We start from the raw sequence: 22,521 nt of genomic DNA, 5'->3' as shown, positions 1-22,521 counted from the left end.
GAAATGACGACAGCTTTTCTAGGTTTATAGCACGGTAGTAGATAGATTGCCTTAAGTGTTTGTTACTGCTAACGGTATGCTCAATGGACATGAAAATCGGAAGGTGATCACTTAGCGCGTAATTAATAACGCCACATTTCAGACGGGGTAGGTCAAAATTTGTGATGAACAGGTCTAAGAGAGTCTGAGAAGTAAGTGTTATTCTTGTGGGTGACTCTATAACATTCCAGCTTAGGTGGCAATTCAACAGTGTTTTCAAACTTTCCTTTACACTGTTATCAGCAAGCCAATTTATGTTAAGGTCCCCACCTAGTATCACATGGTATTTGTTCTTGTTAACAAACTCCAAAAAAGAATCCAAGAAAGAAAAAAACCGGCATGTATCTTCAGAGGGTGGACGATAACAGACGCAGAAAATGTTTGAGTTTGATCTGAGCACCAGTGTTTCGTAATCTGGTGTGACAGCACAGAAGTCTGGAAGCAGTTCACAGTCAATGTTATTTGAAGTTAGAGCACAAACACCGCCCCCTCGACGGTCAGTGCGATTCATAAAATATGATTGGTATTCGGGCATTCGGAACACATCATGCTCAGTGTCGAACCATGTTTCAGAGAACATTATTACATCAAATTGTATTCCAACCTCGCGAAAGAAACATTCTAGATCAGGGTATTTATTTCTACCGGATTGCAAATTGAAATAAATGCAGTTTAAACGCGCCTGAGAACGGTTGTTGGCATACATGCTCAGTTCTGATAATTCTAGATAATTCACATCGGAGAAAGCCATGACGAAAATAGCAAAAGAAAAAAGGAAAACAGTGGAGAATTCGATGGGGCATAAGGCAATTCTTTGCAGTAAAGCGTATTTTGATCGACGCATACACCGATAGCTACCCAAAATTTAAGCAACTCAGCGGCCGGTAAGCACGCGTGGGTAACACTTATCCGGTTATACCAAGGCTCAGCAAAGGGGCATGTATTTTCGCTATCAGCTGAAGTGATAGTCTGCCAAGATACATTTTGAAAGCACGTGATCGTTATCAGCTTGAAACTAAGTGTCAATTCCGGAGTAGCACTTTTCAGAAATTTAGTGCTGTTTTTTTGTTTTGAACACTAGGGGCGACCCATTTTTCTCAAGCAATTTACAGAAGAAATGGCAAACTGTGTGCCTCTACTGGATCTTGTTAAGGTCACTTTCATTCTTAATGATTATTGTTTGCGAGCCATCCGACTGCTTTGCATATATCTTGCCCCCTCTGTTCCAGACGAACTTCCACCCAGTGGCCTTTTTCTTGGCAACAGTCAAACTCAGAAGGCGGCGGAGGACGGGACAGAGGTGATCGTTAACGAAGACTGATGACGTTGATGTATTTCCAAAGTCTTGGTTGTTTAGTCGCAGTTTCCTTGCCTTTTCGATCAGGGCATCTCTTTTTTGGCGTTTAGTGAACTGCACAATGATATTATTGGGCTTGGATTTCGAGGGAACGCGGTGGCACGCCTCAATGTCCTCGGCAGCGACCGGTACACCGGTTAGCTTTCCCAGTTTGCAAACAATGTCAGCCACATTTTCATCGGGGCTTTCTTCAATTCCTTTAATCTCTATATTTCTGTTGCGTGCATACAGCTCCGAGAGGAGTAGGCGGGACTCGGCGTCGGCGAGGCGGTTTTGGGTGGCCTGTAGTTCAGTATGCAATGCACTGTTTTCTTCTTTTAGGGCGTCATTATCGGCCTTCATAACGGCATAGCTTTCCTTCATTTCTTCAAAGACGCTGTTCATGAACTCTAAGCTACGAGCATTTTCAGAGAGCTCAGTTCGAAGCGTTCTAATTTCCGTACGCAAGTCCCGCTCTACCGCCTCCAGTGCGGCTTTAATTTCTAGACGGAGTTCGTCACGCAAGTCATTTATCTTCTGAGACACTGCCTCTTTAGTTATGACCTCTTCAGCGCAGACAATAGTTCCAAACACAGGCAACACACGAGAACTCGGCAGCAGTGACAGCAGGCAGAAGCGTACAAACGTTTTGTGCTAACAGAAACAGAAAAATTGTGAACCAACCTGTGACACGTAAAAGATAGGGAGTCAGGCCATGCACAGGTGCGCTGCCACTGCTGCCAAGAAACCGCGGCGTGTTGTGCCGGTCCTTTTAACTTGTCTCCTGTCGCTGGTAGCGCCGCATAGGATGCGCAGAAAGCCCAGTCTTCCACACGCAGGGCGCACCGCTTTGGTAGGCTCCGGTTGCTGTGCTTGAAAACTTGCAATGCGGCGAAAAACTGTAACACGTAAAAGATAGGGAGTCAGGCCATGCACAGGTGCGCTACCACTGCTGCCAAGAAACCGCGGCGTGTTGTGCCGGTCCTTTTAACTTGTCTCCTGTCGCTGGTAGCGCCGCATAGGATGCGCAGAAAGCCCAGTCTTCCACACGCAGGGCGCACCGCTTTGGTAGGCTCCGGTTGCTGTGCTTGAAAACTTGCAATGCGGCGAAAAACTGTAACACGTAAAAGATAGGGAGTCAGGCCATGCACAGGTGCGCTACCACTGCTGCCAAAAAACCGCGGCGTGTTGTGCCGGTCCTTTTAACTTGTCTCCTGTCGCTGGTAGCGCCGCATAGGATGCGCAGAAAGCTCAGTCTTCCACACGCAGGGCGCACCGCTTTGGTAGGCTCCGGTTGCTGTGCTTGAAAACTTGCAATGCGGCGAAAAACTGTAACACGTAAAAGATAGGGAGTCAGGCCATGCACAGGTGCGCTACCACTGCTGCCAAGAAACCGCGGCGTGTTGTGCCGGTCCTTTTAACTTGTCTCCTGTCGCTGGTAGCGCCGCATAGGATGCGCAGAAAGCCCAGTCTTCCACACGCAGGGCGCACCGCTTTGGTAGGCTCCGGTTGCTGTGCTTGAAAACTTGCAATGCGGCGAAAAACTGTAACACGTAAAAGATAGGGAGTCAGGCCATGCACAGGTGCGCTACCACTGCTGCCAAGAAACCGCGGCGTGTTGTGCCGGTCCTTTTAACTTGTCTCCTGTCGCTGGTAGCGCCGCATAGGATGCGCAGAAAGCCCAGTCTTCCACACGCAGGGCGCACCGCTTTGGTAGGCTCCGGTTGCTGTGCTTGAAAACTTGCAATGCGGCGAAAAACTGTAACACGTAAAAGATAGGGAGTCAGGCCATGCACAGGTGCGCTACCACTGCTGCCAAGAAACCGCGGCGTGTTGTGCCGGTCCTTTTAACTTGTCTCCTGTCGCTGGTAGCGCCGCATAGGATGCGCAGAAAGCCCAGTCTTCCACACGCAGGGCGCACCGCTTTGGCGCACCGCCATGCGCTTTCATTTATACAATACAGCGCATAAGCACGCGCAGAAAAGGCCACAAACATATAGGCGATACGCGGGCACCTCCTCGATAGCGGCGATGAACAACGTGTTATGTGAGAGAACTTCAAGAAGTAAATACAAACACATTACTACACACCGAACTAGTATACACGTCAATGGGCAGCCTTGGAAGAAATGTTACTCCGTCATTATGCCGAAGAAATGAAGCTCCTTGTCACTTAACAGTACTGACGGCGAGCTGACTCAATTTCCATCAAGCTTTGCGATTTGTCCAACCTTAAAAATTTCCCTTCAGGCCATTTCTGCACACTTGCGCAGAACTGTTGTCTGCTCAAAGGAAGGTCCTTGTTCGTTGCACTGATTGCAGTCACGGCAATGTGGGGCGAGCTGTCGAGAGGCAACCGTGAGGTTGTACAGTTCTGCTCCTTGCGCCTCTCATTCAGACATCTGCCAGTCTGACCGACGTAGTCTGGACACAGAGCAAGCCGCTGGTGCCCCATGGTGCAGTTCCTATCTTGACTGTCAGTAGATTTCACCACTTCGCGCACTTATACGTAATGTCCAGATGCCCGTAGAGCGTGGCGGAGTAGCGGTCTCGGTCACCGAGGAGATGCCCTCGACTCAGCAAACAGCAAAGTGTATTCCTTTCTTCAGGTCTGCCTTCCTTTGACATTGTGTTCAAACAAGTCACTGTACTCAGATATTTCTGGAACTCTGAATTTCGGTTCCACAACGTTAAACCAATCCCATTAAGAAAAGTTTCTCGATATATTGTCCCTGCAGTGCGAACTCATTTTGGTATGTCTATGAGGTCATATTATATCCCATGTATATTCAATGAGATGCCTGATAATGTTTTCAACTTGAACACTCGCAGACAGTTACGTGATGCTATTGCCGAGCTTGAACAGCTCTAGTGCATATGTTTTAATGTAGTACACAAAACAATGAATTGATTTGGTAACACAGGTTGTTGCTGCTGCCGGACGGCGCCCTACAAGCCCAATTGAGGCTTTGGCGCGTCCGCGTCTTGTATTGTTTCTTTGGTGTGAATAAAGTATTTATTATTATTATTATTATTATTACTCAGCGTAGCAAGCCCGCCAGAAACAAGCTGCCAAGTGACAAAGGGGTGGTCGTTTGGTGCCGAGCTTTCGCTGGTCGCAAGCCAGAGAATGGGTCGGAGCCAATTATTTTCAAACAAAACGATCGCCAAGGACCATCTACCACACCCTCTTTCTACCATGCACTCCAGTCAACGGAAGATGACAGAACAAGTTAAGCCTCTCCCTCTTCTTTCATTGGCACATGTAGCTTTGATAGGTGATAGTCAATACAAGCACATCCACAATCACTTTCCTCCCGGAGAACATGCACCATACATTAGGTTTCAGAGCAACGCCAAAACCAATGACATAAGGAAACTGATAGCCGCAGCACCACAGAACATCACGCACTTCATCATTCACTGCGGGACTAATGACCTGAAACACAGCAGTGCTAAACAGACCATTGAGGCCATGAATACACTGGTACACGAGGTCCATGCCAACAGACCAAACATGAAACTGCACCTGACAACCGTGCTTCCTAGGGTAGTCAACTTGCACCACAAACACATGCCACAATCCCGCCAACTCGCAGCTCACGCACAGGACTCGTTTAAGTTCAACAATGTTTTCCTGGACATGGAACATTTCCAAAAAGACGTTGAAATCATCCACCACGCTCAGATCCATCATGACCCTTAGGCACTCCTGACCAGAGATGGACTTCACCCTAATTTTTTTGGCGTCCAAGTAATGGCAGACAACATAAAGTACCGGCTGAGAAACACATTTAAGCGGACGCTACAGCCCACTCATGCTCCCTCTCTCACTCTGGCCAACAGTCAACAATAGAACACCCACAAAAGCGACAACACCCAGGAACGAACACAGCCTCCCCCCGCTAGGACCCAGGACACCTCCACACAGTTCACTCCAGAGACTCGCGACGCTGGTACACAGAGGGAAACCGTGGATCCCACACCTGCGGAACAGCACATAGGAATCCCACCGGAAGTAGCCACTAAACAACAAAGCCATCACTTCACACAGACACCTACGCGATTAGTGACGCACACTAGCACTCAGATTTTCACCAACGCGGACCTCGACACCGATACCACCCCCAAACACAAATCCCCTAAACACACAACACCCGTCAAGAGGTCCACTCGGCACAAGCGCAGATGACTTACATCTGGCAGCACCAATCGCCCCGAACAGAAAAGACGAATTTTCCTAGTCACCAGAAAACTAGCCACTAAACAAACTAACTACCAATTCCACCTACACACTTACAAATCCTACTCGCAGCACAGGACAATACCCAAAGGACTTCGAGTTAATGTTAGGTGCTCCCTCGGTGCGCTCAGGCCTGAACTCCTCGCTCGATGGGAAAAGGTTTCAAATGACGCATGCCTTTCATTCATAGATATTTTAAAAGAACATTGTCAAGAGCAGTTAAATTCCCTCGATGATCAACTTAGTAAGATAGAACTAAATTCGGACGAATGCCAGGCACTAGCAGATTTTGTAGCCAGAAAGGAACGAAAGCTGCACGATAAACAACAGCGTAAACAAATTAGAGATAAATTTCCGCTAGATACGAACACATCTGGACAGTTTAACAACCGCCCGCCAATTTCGATAGAGACAAAAGATACGCCTTTTGCGCCGCAGGACACTGACAGCAACATTGTCGATATTTCCAAATCCCTAAGTGATAGCGACAAACGGATTCTGAAGCATGGCCTTACATTTTGTCCAACTAACAATAATTTTAACGAGTATGAACTTCACAGAGATATCAGAGAATTTGCACGAAGATTGCGAATTAAGGAATTCTTTACCGAAAAAACGAACACCCCGATTCCTAACCTAGCTCTTTCAAATAACACGTGGTCAACACGTGCTCACCCTACTGAAGTAACCAGCCTTAATCCCATCCCTCTCAAAGCCGAAAGCACGTGGACGCCGGAAGCGCAGCAGAGTCCCGAATTAGACTTGTATATTAAATCTGTCTCGAAAGAAGTTGTAGACCAAACAAAGCAAGCTCGAAAACGCAGAAACGTTACCCTAACGGAACAGGCTACTCTGAACAACTTAGCTTCTAGAACCGATATAGTCATTAAGCCTGCAGACAAAGGATACCTCCTTTGTCTGCAGTTATCCTGCCGGCCGAAAAATACAAAAAAGAAGCTTTTAGGCAACTCAACAACCCTTGTCATTATTGGAAATTAGATTCAGATCCCACTTCAGAGTTTTGCAAATTGATTCTGAACAAACTGGCAAACTTCTAATGAAGGGAACTAATCCCGCAGTCCGACTACCACTTCTTAAATCCGCTAAACAAACAGGCAGAACGCTTTTACCTATGATGAAATAACAGCGCAAGGAACGGGACGAAAACACGAAGGAAGAAGACACAGACATGCTTTTACCTACTTCCCAAAATCCATAAGGTTTCCGCAGAAGACTTTTGTTGACCGCAGATATTTCCGGCAGACCTATCGTTTCAAGCAATTACACGCCCACAGAGAACTTATCAATTTTCCTGAACAACTATCTTGCAGATATTCCCACCCACCTCCCTTCCTTTGTCGAGGATACACCGCACTTTCTCCGCATAATAGAGTCTCTGAATGACGCTTCTATTATCCCAGCAGATAGCATACTTGTCACACTTGACGTCGCCGCTTTGTACATAAATATTCCCATAAATGAAGGTATCGACGCGCTCTCCAAAATTCTAACTCAAATTCCTCACACGCACGAAACTGAAGAGGTTTGGTTTGGTTTATGGAGTTTAACGTCCCAAAGCGACTAAGGCTATGAGAGACGCCGTAGTGGAGGGCTCCGGAAATTTCGTCCACTGGGGTTCTTTAACAGTGCACTGACATCGCACAGTACACGGGCCTCTAGAATTTCTCCTCCAAAGAAATTCAACCGCCGCGGTCGGGATCGAACCCGCGTCTTTCGGGTCAGCAGCCGAGCACCATAACCTTTGAGCCACCGCTGCGGCCAAACTGAAGTGTACCTCACGCTACTTGAATTGGTACTAACACTCAACTATTTTGAATTCGATTCTTCTTACTACCTTCAAGTATTTGGAAAAAGCATGGGCACTCCCTTCGCACCCACCTACGCGAACATTTTTATGGGGCTACTAGAATCTACACTTCTAAATTCAGTTAAAAAAAAACCACTTATATACCTGCGTTACATAGACGACATTTTCATGATATGGGAGCATGGGTCTGAGACCCTGAAGGCATTCTTCACAGATTTCAATTCATGCCACTCCAGCATTAAATTCACCTTCAACTCCTCGAAAACGCAAGTAAATTTCCTTGACACCACTGTCCATTTAGAAAATAGCAAGCTCAAAACCACACTTTACAGGAAGCCTACTGACCGACAGCAATTCTTAGATTTCACCAGCCATTATCCAAGGCACTGCAAACAAGGTATATTCGTAGGACAGGCAACGAGACTAAGAAGAATATGTAGCGACGACGACTACCTGAAACACCTCCACTCCCTAAAAAACACACTAATCACCAGAAACCATCCACAGAAAACCCTTAATAATGCGTTCCAACGAGCAACCACTTTGAAACGAGATGTAGTTCTTAAAAAACGAACAAGAGCTAACAGTCAACGACCTCCTGCACTTATAACGAAATACTCAAACGCGCTTCCAAACATTTATTTTTATTTATTTAGTAAGGAACCCACAGCGCCGTGGCATTACAGTGTGGGGGGGGGGGGGGGGGCAATGTACAACAAAGAAGCACACATGACACCTCCACTCGCAGGCAGAGTTACAAGCATAAAACTTTCACCATGTACATCTCACTTCAAAAGAACACATCACAATCGCATCACATCATTAAAGAACGAAAGAACGCATCATTTGATGTCACACTCACAACATCGCTCCGTAGTCTGTTCCATTCTCTAATGGTTTTCGGAAAGAAAGACATTTTGAACAATTCAGTTTTTGCCCCGAATTCGCGGACTTTAAAAACATGGTCAACACGGTTGGATCTATTTAAAGGCTCCTGCACATACCTTTTGCGTTCAACCCGAACAGTTGAATAATAAACAGCATGAAACAGCTTCAGACGCAACTTCTTTCGGCGCGTGTCAAGCAATTCCCAGTTGAGTGCATCCTTCGTACGCGATGCACTGTAACGAGCCCCGCGTGAGCCAGACACGAAACGAGAGGCAATGTTCTGCACCCTCTCCAACTTACCTTTATCTCTAGCAGTAGGCGGGTCCCAGACAGTGCACGCGTAGTCCAGAACCGACCTGACATAAGTCTTGAATAAAATGTCGCGACATGACAGTGGAAAAGTGCTAGCATTTCGGCGAAGAAATCCCAAGTTTCTGCATGCTTTAGCAGAGATATAATCGACGTGACGGCGCCAGCTCAAATCAGGAGTAAAATAAACGCCTAGATATTTAAATTCGAATACCTGTTCTAACATTGTGTTCCTAATAACATATGAATGCACATCAGGGTTTTTCTTTCTTGTAAACTTCATATGGACAGTCTTGGACAAATTCAAATTCATATTCCATTTAACGCACCACTCTGAGATTCTGTTCAAATCTTCTTGGAACATTTCCGCATCTCGATCACTAGTGACAACACTATAAAGAACGCAGTCATCCGCAAATAACCGCATTTGAGATACTATTCCGTCACCAATGTCATTCACGTAGAGCAGGAACAATAGTGGTCCTAACACGAAGCCCTGGGGAACATCAGACACAACCTGCACTCTTTGAGACTCGGCGCCATTCATAACCACAAACTGCTGCCGTAAACATAGGTAATCTTTTACCCATGATATCACTTGAGGACTAATATTGTTAAAAGACATTTTTTGAATTAGTAAAGAATGCGTCATGGTATCAAAGGCCTTTTTAAAGTCCAAAAACACGCAGTCCACGCTAAGTCGTCTGTCCAGTGCCTCAGCCAAATCGTGCGCAAATTAAGTCAGCTGCGTAGTACACGATAGGCCCCTTCAAAAACCATGCTGACGACGATTAAACAATGAATGTGCGTCCATATGTGCTGCTATACTGGTGAACAAAATATGTTCGAGTATCTTGCACGCAACTGAAGTTAGAGATACCGGTCTATAATTTGATACAGTGTTGCGAGGGCCAGATTTGTAGATTGGCACAACACTTGGAATTTTCCAGTCATCTGGAAGGCAGGATTCTTCAAGCGATTTTTAAAAAATTATCTTTAAGTAGGGTGCAACCGACTCAGCACACAGTTTGTAGAATTTGTATGGCAAGTCATCAGGACAACCAGCCTTAGCAATCTTCAGATTCTGCAACAGAGACTGTATACCGCTGATGCTGATGACGACATCATCCATAACACTCGCCACTGGCTGGAAACTCGGGGTATTCATATCAGCATGTTCGATTTCAGAGCTGAAAACAGAGCTGAAATATTTATTAAAGAACCCAGCTTTTTGTGCATCATCATCAACAAAGATGTCACCAGAAACAAGAGGTGGTATAGTTACAGAGTCTTTTCCATTTCTCTTTACATGTTTCCAAAATTCCTTTGGATTTTCTTTTAATTTCGTCTCCATTGAAATGCCAAACGAATTCTTTGCAGCTGCCACAGCAACGTTCATTCTCCCGGCAATTTCCTGAAGCTTGAACCAATTCTCACGCGTCGGATTTCCTTTAAATTTAGCGTAAACACGTTGCCTTTTGCGCGTAATACTGCGTAGCTCCCGCGTAAACCATGGTTTGCTTTTACTCCTCCTCTTCGTTAATATCCATGCCGGAACAAAGCACTGCCTCAGTTCAAACATCTTATCCTTAAATCTAGACCATAGTTCAACCACTCCAGAGTTATCGGCATGCGTTTCAAAGATCGTTCGGTACTTATTCAACACTTCATTTATCTCCCTTACGTTTGCTTTTTCATAGGTTTATACTAGCCTATGTGCTGTACCAGCGCTCCTTACATGTTCAACTTTCATTTCACAAAGCACAGCACTGTGATCGCTTATTCCAGGTAGCACATGAGTGGAATTGACGAATTCAGGTTGATTTGTGAACAACAAACCTAGGATGTGATCCCCACGTGTCGGTTCTAGAACCGTTTGACGCAATGCATAAAGTTCAACCAAGTTGATCAGTTCTTGGCAGGAGCGACTCGTAAAGGACTGGAAGTGAGGTTGATGAGTCCAGTTAATGATAGGCAGATTGAAATAACCTCCGATCACCATAAAATCTGTTTGAATTGCGTCAACTTTCCCCGCCAGCTGCGCAAACACATCAACTGATGAATCAGGCGGGCGGTAGAACGAACACACAGTTATAACTTTGTTGTTATTAAGAATCAGTTTACACCATACAGCTTCACATTCATCGGCAACATTTATTTGGTAAGAAGAAATTGAAGCATCCACAAGAATAAATACACCTCCTCCATGCAAGTGTCTGTCCTTTCTATAACATTTAAAACGATCTGGGAATACTTCACCATCTGCAATTTCATTTGCTAACCATGATTCAGTACCGAGAATAACGGACGGCTTCACCATATCAATTAGAGCTGCAAATTCATCAACCTTGTTTTTAATGCTACGGCAGTTAATTACGAGAAAGGAAATAAGCGTTGCATTACGCCGACACCGTCACTCAACCGGTCCTACCTCCTTTATAGCCCTGACCTTATCACCTACTATCGGTACGACCTTATTTGTATTATCATCAAACAAGTACTTCTCGCCGTTTATAATAAGAGTGTCATACCTGAGGCTGATCTTGTCGCCACTTTGTTCACGTGATTTTGCGAACTGCCATAGAAACTTTCCCTTTCTATGTACTTCCTCAGAAAAGTCCTCTAAAATACTGACATCAATTCCTTTTAATTTATAAGCCCTCTTTAAAACCTTCCGCTTGTCAGCGTATGAGACGAAAATCGCTTTTAAAGGACGGTTGCTACCCGACTTGAATCTGGCTAACCTGTGAGCAATTTCTAGTTTTACGGATTGAACTCCTAATTTCGACTTACACACGTCAATTACGCATTCTACTGAGTCCTCATTTGACTCGTTTAGTTTTGTATCCTCGACACCAAAGAAAAGCAAATTGCAACGCCTCCTCTGGTTCTCCAGATGCTCAACCTTTGCCATTACTGAACTAAACATTCGCTGCTGACCTTCAAATCGTTTTTTCCATTCACCAACTGCACAGTTCATTTCATCAAGGCTCGCTATTCTTGACTATATCGATGCAATACGGCTGCCGAGATCATGTATGGCTCTCTTACTTTCAACTTGGGTCAGTTCTATTGCACTCAACTTGGCCTTAATCGTATCTTGGCCATCTAGGAGCATCTGCAGAGTTTCTGCGGTAGACGGACCTGGGTTAGGCTCAACGTCATCACATAGAAGTAGCAGCAACAGATAAAAGGAAATACGACGCAATAACCGAAAACGACGACGCGAGTAACCTTTCGGTTGCGAGTGAGTTCTGAGACAAGCAAATAACACATGGGGTGGAACCGGCAAAACGAAATGCGCGCGAAAACAGTGCAAGTTTGTGTTACTAACCTGCAAAAGCAACAGGAAAAACGTGAGCGGCAGTGCTTCAGCCATGCCGGTTTCACGCCCCCCTGGTTGACTGCCAGATCTCGGTATTTGTAGGCTGTCGATTAGGGAATCACTGCACCAGTGTTCATAGACCGGTACGGCACATCTGTCGAAGTCAGCGGCGACGCACGTCGAATCGTCCCTGGCAGCAGCAGACGAAGTTGCGTTTCTTGATCCGTCGGCGCATATCCCAGACGAAAAGGGTGAACTCGTAGGCGATGAACACGAAACGGCACAACCGCAACATTCCTTCAAAGCTGAGACGCCATGTGTCTGCAAAAGCAACAGGAAAAACGTGAGCGGCAGTGCTTCAGCCATGCCGGTTCCACGCCCCAAACATAAACAATATTCTGCGGAAATACCACCCCATTTTAACTGGTAACGACCGTCTCAAGAAAATATTTCCCGACGCACCAAGGGTAACATACAGACGCAACATAAACCTGAAGGACATTCTGGTGCATGCTAGACTCGGTAAGAAACCACCACCGACAGTAACTTCATGCTCTCGACCTAGATGCAAGACATGCAAACATTTACAAACTGACACTACGGTTAAAAGTACCGCAAGCGATTTCAGTTTCGATATAAAGACCAGTTTTGACTGTACATCGTCCAATGTAATCTACATCAACAAGAATTTCAAGCCTGCCAACACAAAGCCTCCGCAGATAAAAAGGCACGCCTTACAGCTCCTGGAGAACCTCAATCTTAACGGTTTGCTTAAAGAAGTTAAAGAAAGATAATACCGACGTGCTGAGAATGTGTTTCTCAACAAAAACACATAAAACTGGCTGCCCTGTTAGGGCCATTGTCACAGAGGACAGTTCGTGGCAGAAATTAGTGGGCCAGTTTTTGAAACGATCCTTGGACTGTTGGCACCTGACGACCCCTTTAGCGCTCGGAGCTCGATGGACGTCGTGGACTACTTATCCGCTACCAGTGTGAGTGCCAATTCCGCCTTTTCCGTGGACATCGAAGACCTCTTCTATTCAGTTCCTCAAAAGTACTTGTTAGTTACTGTGCGAGATCTCATCGAAAACCGAGGTGCAGTGGCCTTCCAGAACAGCTCGGGCATATCGGTGAAATCCTTTTTGGAACTTTTGGCTTGCTACCTTTCTTCCACTCTGGTAGAACATGAAAACTGCAGGTACATAAAGAAGCAGGGTGTTCCCATTGGCTTGTGTGTAGCTCCTATTTTGTGCCACATATCTTTATATCATTTTGACAATTTGTTGCATGACACGCTTATTGACGATCGAGTAGTGAAAGTGTTAAGGTATGTAGACGATTTCTTAATATTCTTGAAACTAACTTCCCGTGACAGTGTCGAAGCGGCCGCAAATGAAATTTTGACCTTCTTTACTGATACCTGTCCTGACTTGAGTTTTACTCATGAAGTGCCCCTTAATGACTCAATTAGGTTTTTAGATTTGAGTCTCGCCTTCTCTGATGAAAGCCGTGTTTGCTGGAGCTACTCTCCACGGACCAAGAAAAACCTGCTGCCCTACTCCTCCTCACATTCCAAACTTGTGAAGAGAGGCATTGCCAACCTTTGCCTCGGTAATGCTCTGCGCAGGTCTTGTATACACAATATGCAAAAGAGTTTAGTTTAGTTTAGTTTATGGGGTTTAACGTCCCAAAGCGACTGAGGCTATGAGAGACGCCGTAGTGAAGGGCTCCGGAAATTTCGACCACCTGGGGTTCTTTAACGTGCACTGTCATCGCACAGTACACGGGCCTCTAGAATTTCTCCTCCAAAGAAATTCCAGCCGCCGCGGCCGGGATCGAACCCGCGTCTTTCGGGTCAGCAGCCGAGCACCATAGCCACTGAGCCACCGCGGCGGCTAATATGCAAAAGAGATTCTTAGCGCAACTTGACCGCTTGAGGTCAGCGGGCTACCCTGAGGACGTCCTCGTTTCTATTGCTGAGACCTTTACCAGTAAATTTAAGTCAAAGTACAAAAGAGATGAAACGCCTAGTGAAGAATCCAGACCTGCTGTAATGCCATACCTGCATAAAGTCTCACATAGCGTTAAAAACGTAGCCATGAAATACGGTGTTATTGTAGTCTTTTCTGCGCCCACCAAACTGTCGTCGCTTTGTTCACGTATCTCAAAAATTAGCACAAAAAAGAAATGTAATGTTAAACACCAGAGCATGTTCACCAAATGCACAACCGATGTTGTTTACTCACTCCCACTGTCCTGTGGCAAGGCCTACATAGGTCCAACGGGTCAATGCGTCAACGACCGTATGAGGCAGCACCGCATTTCGCTGCAGCCAGGCAACACAGCAAATCTTCCAAGACATTGCAACCACTGCAAAGACTGCACCCCTCTGTTCCATAATGTCAAAATCATCGGCCGCGGCAAAACACAGATAGAACGAGAAATCTTAGAGGCTTTTAAAATCAAGCAGTTAGGAACTGAATGCGTCAGCGACAGCTCTGTTAGGTTCACGGCAAAAGAGTACAGTTTCATGAATGGGACATAGGTTGCCACATGCAATCTTCGCTCGCTTAGTCAGTTTTGTGTTTGCTGTTTTGATAGCGTTTGTGGTCCTCTCGCGCATGTGCGCCCTGTTCTGATGTTGGCCATCTACCAAGTAAAGAATTTTCAGTTGTGTTTCCAGCGTTGTCCTGTGTACTTCTCCTACTTGTGAATGCGTCCTTTTCGCTAGTTTCCTACATGCCATGCACCAACTGGCCCAACAAGCTACGCTTCTTCAAGTTTAAGGGTGTGTTCGGTTGTCTGAATAATTAAGGATTCGAGATATAGACGGCTTTTGAGATTTTTTCTGTTTTTAAAATGCGCGCATTGCTCCAATCTATGTCATGCTGTCTGCTTTCAGAATGTTCGGTGAGTGCATTTGACGAAGCTTTCTTGTTTTCAACGTCATACTGGTGTTGTTTCAATCTTTTAACAAAGTTTCCACTTTCACCCACATACACATGGTGACAGTCTCTATAAGGTATACTGTACACTACGCCCGGAAACGTTTCCTTTGGCAGGCAGTCTTTTATGTTGACGAGAGTTTGCCGCAACTTTTTCGCCGGCACATGTGACACCTCGACTTTGTAAGAACGCAGGATGCGCGCCAAGGTTTCGCTGATCCCGGGCGCATATGGCACAGGTGCACATTTTTTGGCGGCTGGGCCACTGTCAGATCGCGGGGGTCGCAACAGTTTGCGTTCCAAAGCGTTGACGAAAGGCAACGGGTAGCCACACTCGGAGAGGTCTTTGCGAACTCTTTGACGGTCGGCTTTGGCGTCCTCTGGCTCTGTGCAGATGCGGTCTGCTCGACGAAAAAGCGAGGCAACCACTGATCTCTTGTGAGAGGCTGGGCGAAGGGAGTTAAAGTGAAGATAGCGGCCAGTATGAGTGCTCTTTCTGTACACTTTGAATGAGAGTGCGGATTGGCTTCGTTTCACTAAGACGTCCAAAAATGGAAGCTGTCCATTCTCTTCTTTTTCGACTGTGAACTGGATGGCTCCTTCGATGCTGTTAAGATGCGCTGTGAAATCAAGTAAAACATCCTTCTTGATAATGGAAAAACAGTCATCGACGTACCGCACAAAAATCTTTGGTTGTGGGCTGAATGAATCTAGTGCGCGGCTTTCCAGCCATTCCATTGTTAGGTTTGCAGCGGTAACAGAAACTGAAGCGCCCATGGCTGTGCCGTGAACGTGTTTGTAAAACACATGGTCGAAAGTAAAATAAGTGTTACTCAGGCAGAAATGCAGGAGTCGCCTTAGATCCGATACATCTATTGGTGACCTGCCAGGCAAAGTGGCATCAGATTCCAGGGCTGCCGCGCAAACCTCGACTGCTAATTCAATTGGAACGCTTGTGAAGAGCGACTTGACATCAAAAGAAACCATAATGTCACAGTCGTCAAGACGCACGTTTCGAATTTTTCTATAAAGTCAGCAGAATGACGCACATTGATGGGTGCTCTTCCGACTAGCGGAGCCAGTATGCGATGCAGGAAGCCGGAGAGCTTGTAGAGGGGTGAACGGGTGAAATCTACGATAGGCCTCATTGTAAGATCGGTTTTGTGTATCTTAGGAAGGCCATACAACGCCGGAGCTGAGCCATTGTGACATAGTAGCGCGAAGTAGAGGGACTTGTGCTATGGTGGAACCACTTGAAATACGTGCGATAGAAGCTTTTGCAACTGTGTCTGTATCTTTGCCGTTGGGTCCTTCTTGAGACGCACGTAAGTGCTCTGGTCATTCAGCAAGGCCAGCATTTTGTTCTTGTAGTCGACCTTGTCGAGAACAGTGGCATTTCCTTTGTCAGCTGGTAGAATGACCAAATCGGCATTAGCCCGGAGTTGCTTGATTGCGTTGCGCTGAGCTGAAGAGAGTGTCGAGAAGGCCTGAAGCGGACGCAGCCCCGAAAGAGCGCCGATTGCGCGAGTAGTGCTTCTTCGCGGCGGAAGGGTTCCGCCTTGCTGATTGTATTCTCCACCGCGCATACAATTTTTCTTTTCTCTGGCGCCGGCGCCACATTGAAGTTTAGGCCCAAGTTGAGTACGGACATTTCAGCCGGATTAGGCTTATACGAGGACAGGTTGTGAACTGTTGACAAAGTGGCGTTGCTGCATGCAGGCCTATCTTGATAAGCATGCCTGTTGAGTTGGCTTTCGTGAGACTGTTCTGCTCTGGCTGAAGATAATTTGGCCTGAAAATTGGCGTGTAGCTGCACGCTTGGAAAAACTGCTGAGTACTGGTGCTCTAGCTGGCGTCGTGCAAAGAAAGCTTCGTTTTCTAGTTTCCTAATCGTTTGTTTGCAATCTAAAATTCTTGCCTGTAGTAGAAGTCGTCCAGCCTTGGCGACCACGCTGTAGCCGAAAGTTGTTGCAACGGGCCTGTTGAAGCGGAAGGATCGTGGAATGAGACAAAGGGTCTTGCATATCATGTTGAAGTTCAAGTGACCTTTGAATGATGCCACTCGAGTAGTCACGGAAGTAAATCGACGGATTTCGGCGATTGCTATTTGGCCATACGACCGGCGTAAGTTGATGAAGTCGAGGGTTGGACTGAAACTCGTCTGATCGGGGGTGTACATGAAGAAGAAGGCAGAACACCGACCGAAATAAAAATGAATACTTTAAACGATGTTTCGTCTCCCACACGGGAACATTGTTCACAAAAGGTACAGACGTGAAAAGGCTGGCTATTTATGCTTCAAAATGTGCCCTAGGCAGCGGGCGTATGCAGTAGGTCGTATGCTCTGACTCCGCTCGTCGGAAGAACCCCCACCAATGTGCGTCATTCTGCTGACTTTATAGAAAAAGTTCGAAACGTGCGTCTTGACGACTGTGACATGATGGTCTCTTTTGATGTCAAGGCGCTCTTCACGAGCGTTCCAACTGACTTAGCAGTCGAGGTTTGCGCGGGAGCCGTGGAATCTGATGCCACTTTGCCTGGCAGGTCGCCAATCGATGTACCGGATCTCAGGCGACTCCTGCATTTCTGCCTGAGTAACACTTATTTTACTTTCGACCATGTGTTTTACAAACACGTCCACGGCACAGCCATGGGCGCTTCAGTTTCTGTTACCGCTGCAAACCTAACAGTGGAATGGCTGGAAAGCCGCGCACTAGATTCATTCAGCCCACAACCAAAGATTTTTGTGCGGTACGTCGATGACTGTTTTTCTATTATCAAGAAGGATGCTTTACTTGATTTCACAGCGCATCTTAACAGCATCGAAGGAGCCATCCAGTTCACAGTCGAAAAAGAAGAGAATGGACAGCTTCCATTTTTGGACGTCTTAGTGAAACGAAGCCAATCCGCACTCTCATTCAAAGTGTACAGAAAGAGCACTCATACTGGCCGCTATCTTCACTTTAACTCCCTTCACCCAGCCTCTCACAAGAGATCAGTGGTTGCTTCGGTTTTTCGTTGAACAGACCGCATCTGCACAGAGCCAGAGGACGCCAAAGCCGACCGTCAAAGAGTTCGCAAAGACCTCTCCGAGTGTGGCTCCCCGTTGCCTTTCGTCAACGCTGTGGAACGCAAACTGTTGCGACCCCCGCGATCTGACAGTGGCCCAGCCGCCAAAAAACGTGCACCTGTGCCATATGTGCCTGGGATCAGCGAAACCTTGGCGCGCATCCTGCGTTCTTACAAAGTCGAGGTTTCATATGTGCCGGCGAAAAAGTTGCGGCAAACTCTCGTCAACGTGAAAGACTGCCTGCCAAAGTAAAAGTTTCCGGGCGTAGTGTACAGTATACCTTGTAGAGACTGTCACCATGTGTGTGTGGGTGAAAGTGGAAACTTTGTTAAAAGATTGAAACAACACCAGTATAATGTTTAAAACAAGAAAGCTTCTTCAAATGCACTCGCCGAACTTTCTGAAAGCAGGCAGCATGACATAGATTGGAGCAATGCGCGCATTTTGAAAACAGAAAAGAATCTCAAAAGCCGTCTATATCTGGAATCCTTAATCATTCAGACAACCGAACACACTCTTAATCGCACTGACGGGGCACTTCCTAGTGCATACGCCCGCTGCCTAGGCCACATTTTCAAGCAAAAATAGGCAGCCTTTTCACGTCTGTACCTTTTTGTGAACAAGGCTCCCGTGTGGGAGCCGAAACGTCGTTTAAAGTATTCATTTTTATGTTGGTGGCTGTTCTGCCTTCTTCATGTACACCCCCGACCAGACGGGTTTCCGTCCAACCCTGGACTTCTTCAGTCAGGCTTCAAATCGACTAGGGACAGAAATTACAGCGAAGCATTCCTAATCCACAAATTTAAAACACTGCAACCAACAGGGATTAACATGTCCAGAGGAAACCTGGAATCTCTCAGGTACAGTCCAAGGTTAGCATAATTTTAAATTAACAAATGTCTTGCACGTGGTCAGACCATTTCCTAGAACCTCGCATAAGTATATTATCGCTTTTTGCGCCATTCCACGTCATACCTTCATCCACATTTCCGGCCTTTTCACCCTCTCCCTTCGTTCACTTTTTTTTCTTCTTCTTTTCCCCTAATCCCCTTCTATCAGTTCTCGGAAACCATGACATTCCTGTTACCCCCTCCGCCCCTACCTTTTGGCTTTTTCTAAACTCGAGCCATTCCCCCCCCCCCCCCCCGCCCCCAACCCCCTGCGTTGTCCTTCCTTAGAAATGCCCCTTTTCTTTCTCCTTCCAGTGCCAGCCTATTTTGTTTGCCTTGTTCTCATTTCCCTCTGCCACGCTCACTAATCCTCTTATCTGAGTTTTACAGGTCCATCCAGCGCCTCCCCCCCCGTCGCAGCACCTTCAAAACCTTTGTTCATTACACACCCCCCGGATATAAGTTTTTCCACTATAGCAGCTTAACGAATCAAGATTCACCTGAGGTCCCTCCCATTCCGGACACGCATCCCCTCTCACACCACTTTCCTTCCCCCACCTGGGGCCTTCCTCCTCGGAGCGAAGGCCCTAGTTAATCCCTGCCAATGATGAACACTTTGCCCAGACGAAGACAAGTCCTCTTGTCGAAACGTTCGCTCAAGCATCCTGAGGTTTTCCCCTCCCTTGTTCATTTTGTGATCGATAAGCATTATAAAGCAAAGACATGATACAGAGGATTTCACAATCTCTCGTACGAACACATACAAAGTGATGTACAATAAAAAAAAACAACTCAGTCAAAGTGACACTCGAGAGATTACAGTACAAAGGAATTATTGCATCTAAAGTGCACTAATACAAGAGAGAGGCATACAAAATAAAACACAACTTATTCACACGTCACTGCAAAAGTCCGATGACCAGAGGTTCACGATGGTGCCGCCCCGCAGGCTGGCGAGCGCTGCCTCGTTTGACCGTGGCTGGGCGAGTTGTGTTGTCCCGGGAGTCTTACGGACGCGCTTCTCTTAAAGTTGAAAGGCGACTCGGGCTTTCAAACAGCGTTCAGCCCCCTTAATATACAGGCAGGCTCCGCTTCTCGTCAAGGCAGGCGCGCATGCACGCAGTATCTGCTGTGTTATATATTTCTTCTTCTTCTCACGCCGGGCGCGCGTCCTCGTTGGTCAGGCGCAGAGACTGGCATCGAGATATTTCCAGATCTTCCTTGTGTTGCACAGCTGTGGGCGTACGAGTAAAGGGGAGATTCCGTCACTTTGCACACTCAAGGCTATGCCCTCTACGTCAGCATTGGGAAGAGGCTACAACAACTCTGGAAGAATCGAGGACGTTACCTCACGTAATAGCCTTGGCGCCGCGCCGGCGAGCGATGATGAAGAAGGTAGCAACACACACAGGGTTAGGTGCTCTCTTGTGTTTCCATCTCCCCTGTTCTAATGGCGCGAGCGGACGAGATCGCTTCCGCAAGGCGCTGTTTTTTTTTTCTCAAAAATGTGCCGAATTTTGTTTCAGTAGAGTTGACCTTCTTGCATAGATTTGATAGCTTACTCGGTGATAAAATGACCCTTTGCACACCTGCTCGTTTGAGTATTTTTCTGAGGTAGTGAGAGATGGCATGCAGGTAGGGTGTCATCGCCACTTTCTGGTTGCGAGCTGGATCCTGCGTGGTGTTGGAAGCTAGCGTTTGAAATCATGTCTTCAGCCACAAAAATAAAAGCGAAAAGAGGTAGCCTGAACTGAAGAGCCGAGACACGTCGTGATGGAAGGCCGTTTGAAGGCAGTGCTCGAATCAGTTCGCGGGGGTGTTACTGAAGGATGACCCAATAATTCTCTGTTTGGCTAGCTTCGAGTGAGCTCATTCGAAGGGAAAAGCGAGTATTTTTGCCGTTGGTTCGTAGGCCCAACAGACATAAAATTCTGAAAAGGAGAGGCCTAGGTCTGGAAATCCAATGAAAATGTTAACAAGGACCTCGTTGGTCAAGGTTAAGGGTTGGAGACAGAGAAAATGACTTGGTGTCGGAAATATATGCGTGTGGGCACAGAGTAATAGTATTGGGCATGACTAGATAATCGTCAGCATACCTAAACGCACCAACTATTAGCAACTGCTCACAATGGCGGAGGTAGCAGTCGCGCTGCGCAAGGAAAATATCGCTGAGCACGGGCGCGACGTAAAAAACGATGCAGATTCCATTCTTTTGGCAAATATACTGCCTTCCCAAGTCGCAAAGGCGAACTTTATGTATGTTCAGAGCAGTTCTAAATATTTCTGAAGTCAAGGCAGGCTCATTTTGGAATGAGATCACACCATGCCCTATCCATGCAGTTTTCTACTCTCCTCATGAGGTCGTCATGCGGGATGGAGTAATATGAACCCTTGATATCATTGGAAAAAGCCAGCAAGTGGGTGACAGGTAAGTCTTAAAAAAACTTATTCACCTTGTGTAATATCATCCCAAAATTAGTGTGGCTTCACTTCAGAAAGCACTTCCAGCATTTTTTCAACTTGGTAGCTGATGGCTCGGCGTTCGCGTGTCAAGACACGGTAGGGGTTTTGGCGCACACGACGGATATCTCTGCACCGGTCATAATGCGATGCTTTTCAAAAGATGTTCGTAGGATCTTTGATGCGCCAGAGAGAGAGTAAACATTCATGTGTAAAAGGTGACTGGAGCAGACTGTGCGTGGGTTTCTCAGTCCAAAACTCCAGTGCCTTCCGCCGACGCTTTGGCGATGGCGAGTAGCGCCTATTCGTCTCCCATGGTGTCGCTGGCCAGCGTACTAGCGCCGCTTCGGGCAGCTTTAAGGGCTTCCGTTTAATTTAGTCATCATCATCATCATCATCATCATCAGCCTGACTACACCCACTGCAGGGCAAAGGCCTCTCCCATGTCTCTCCAATTAACCCTGTCCTTTGTCAGTTGCTCCACTGTATCCCCGCAAACTTCTTAATCTCATCCGCCCACCTAACTTTCTGCCGTCCCCTGCTACGTTTTCTTTCTCTTGGAATCCACTCCGCTACCCTTAAGGACCAGCGGTTATCTTGCCTTCGCATTACATGCCCTGCCCAAGCCCATTTCTTCCTCTTGATTTCAACTAAGATGTCATTAACCCGCGTTTGTTCCCTCACCCACTCCGCCCTCTTCCGATCTCTTAACGTTACACCTACCATTTTCCTTTCCATAGCTCGCTGCGTTGTTCTTAACATAAGCTGAACCCTCTTTGTTAGCCTCCACGTTTCTGCCCCATAGGTGAGTACCGGTAGGATACAGCTGTTGTATACTTTTCTCTTCAGGGATACTGGTAAGCTACCGTTCATGATCTGAGAGAACCTGCCATATGCGCTCCGGCCCATTCTTATTCTTCTAGTTATTTCCCTCTCATGATCCGGATCTGCGGTCACTACCTGCCCTAAGTAGACATATTCTCTTACTACTTCCAGCACCTCGCTACCAATTGCGAACTGCTCTTCCCTTGCTAGGCTGTTGAACATTACTTTGGTTTTCTGCATGTTAATTCTTTGCCCCACCGTTCTGCTCTGCCTGTCTAACTGATTGATCATGCTTGGCAGTTCTTGTCCTGAGTGGCTTAGCAAGGCAATGTCATCAGCGAATCGCAAATTACTCAGGTATTC

At 46.6% G+C, this 22,521-nt stretch overlaps 1 protein-coding gene across 1 annotated transcript; it reads right to left on the bottom strand.

The window, feature by feature from the left end:
- Positions 1 to 14,778: 14,778 nt before the first annotated feature.
- LOC149325818 (uncharacterized) lies at positions 14,779 to 15,651 on the bottom strand. Its single transcript, XM_089564395.1, has one exon. It carries the CDS (start codon positions 15,649 to 15,651, stop codon positions 14,779 to 14,781), a length of 873 nt encoding a protein of 290 aa, XP_089420521.1.
- Between the last annotated feature and the right edge of the window lie 6,870 nt (positions 15,652 to 22,521).

This window comes from Amblyomma mixtum, chromosome 10 (genome assembly GCF_055824585.1).
Source record: "Amblyomma mixtum isolate Tamu chromosome 10, ASM5582458v1, whole genome shotgun sequence".
In the NCBI taxonomy this organism is placed as follows: domain Eukaryota; kingdom Metazoa; phylum Arthropoda; class Arachnida; order Ixodida; family Ixodidae; genus Amblyomma; species Amblyomma mixtum.
Note: the sequence above shows the minus strand (reverse complement) of the source record. Positions and strands in the feature narration are given on the sequence as shown.

Excerpts from the sequence above, each read along its gene's own strand:
- LOC149325818 (XM_089564395.1), bottom strand. The coding sequence starts at position 15,651 with ATGGAATGGCTGGAAAGCCGCGCACTAGATTCATTCAGCCCACAACCA.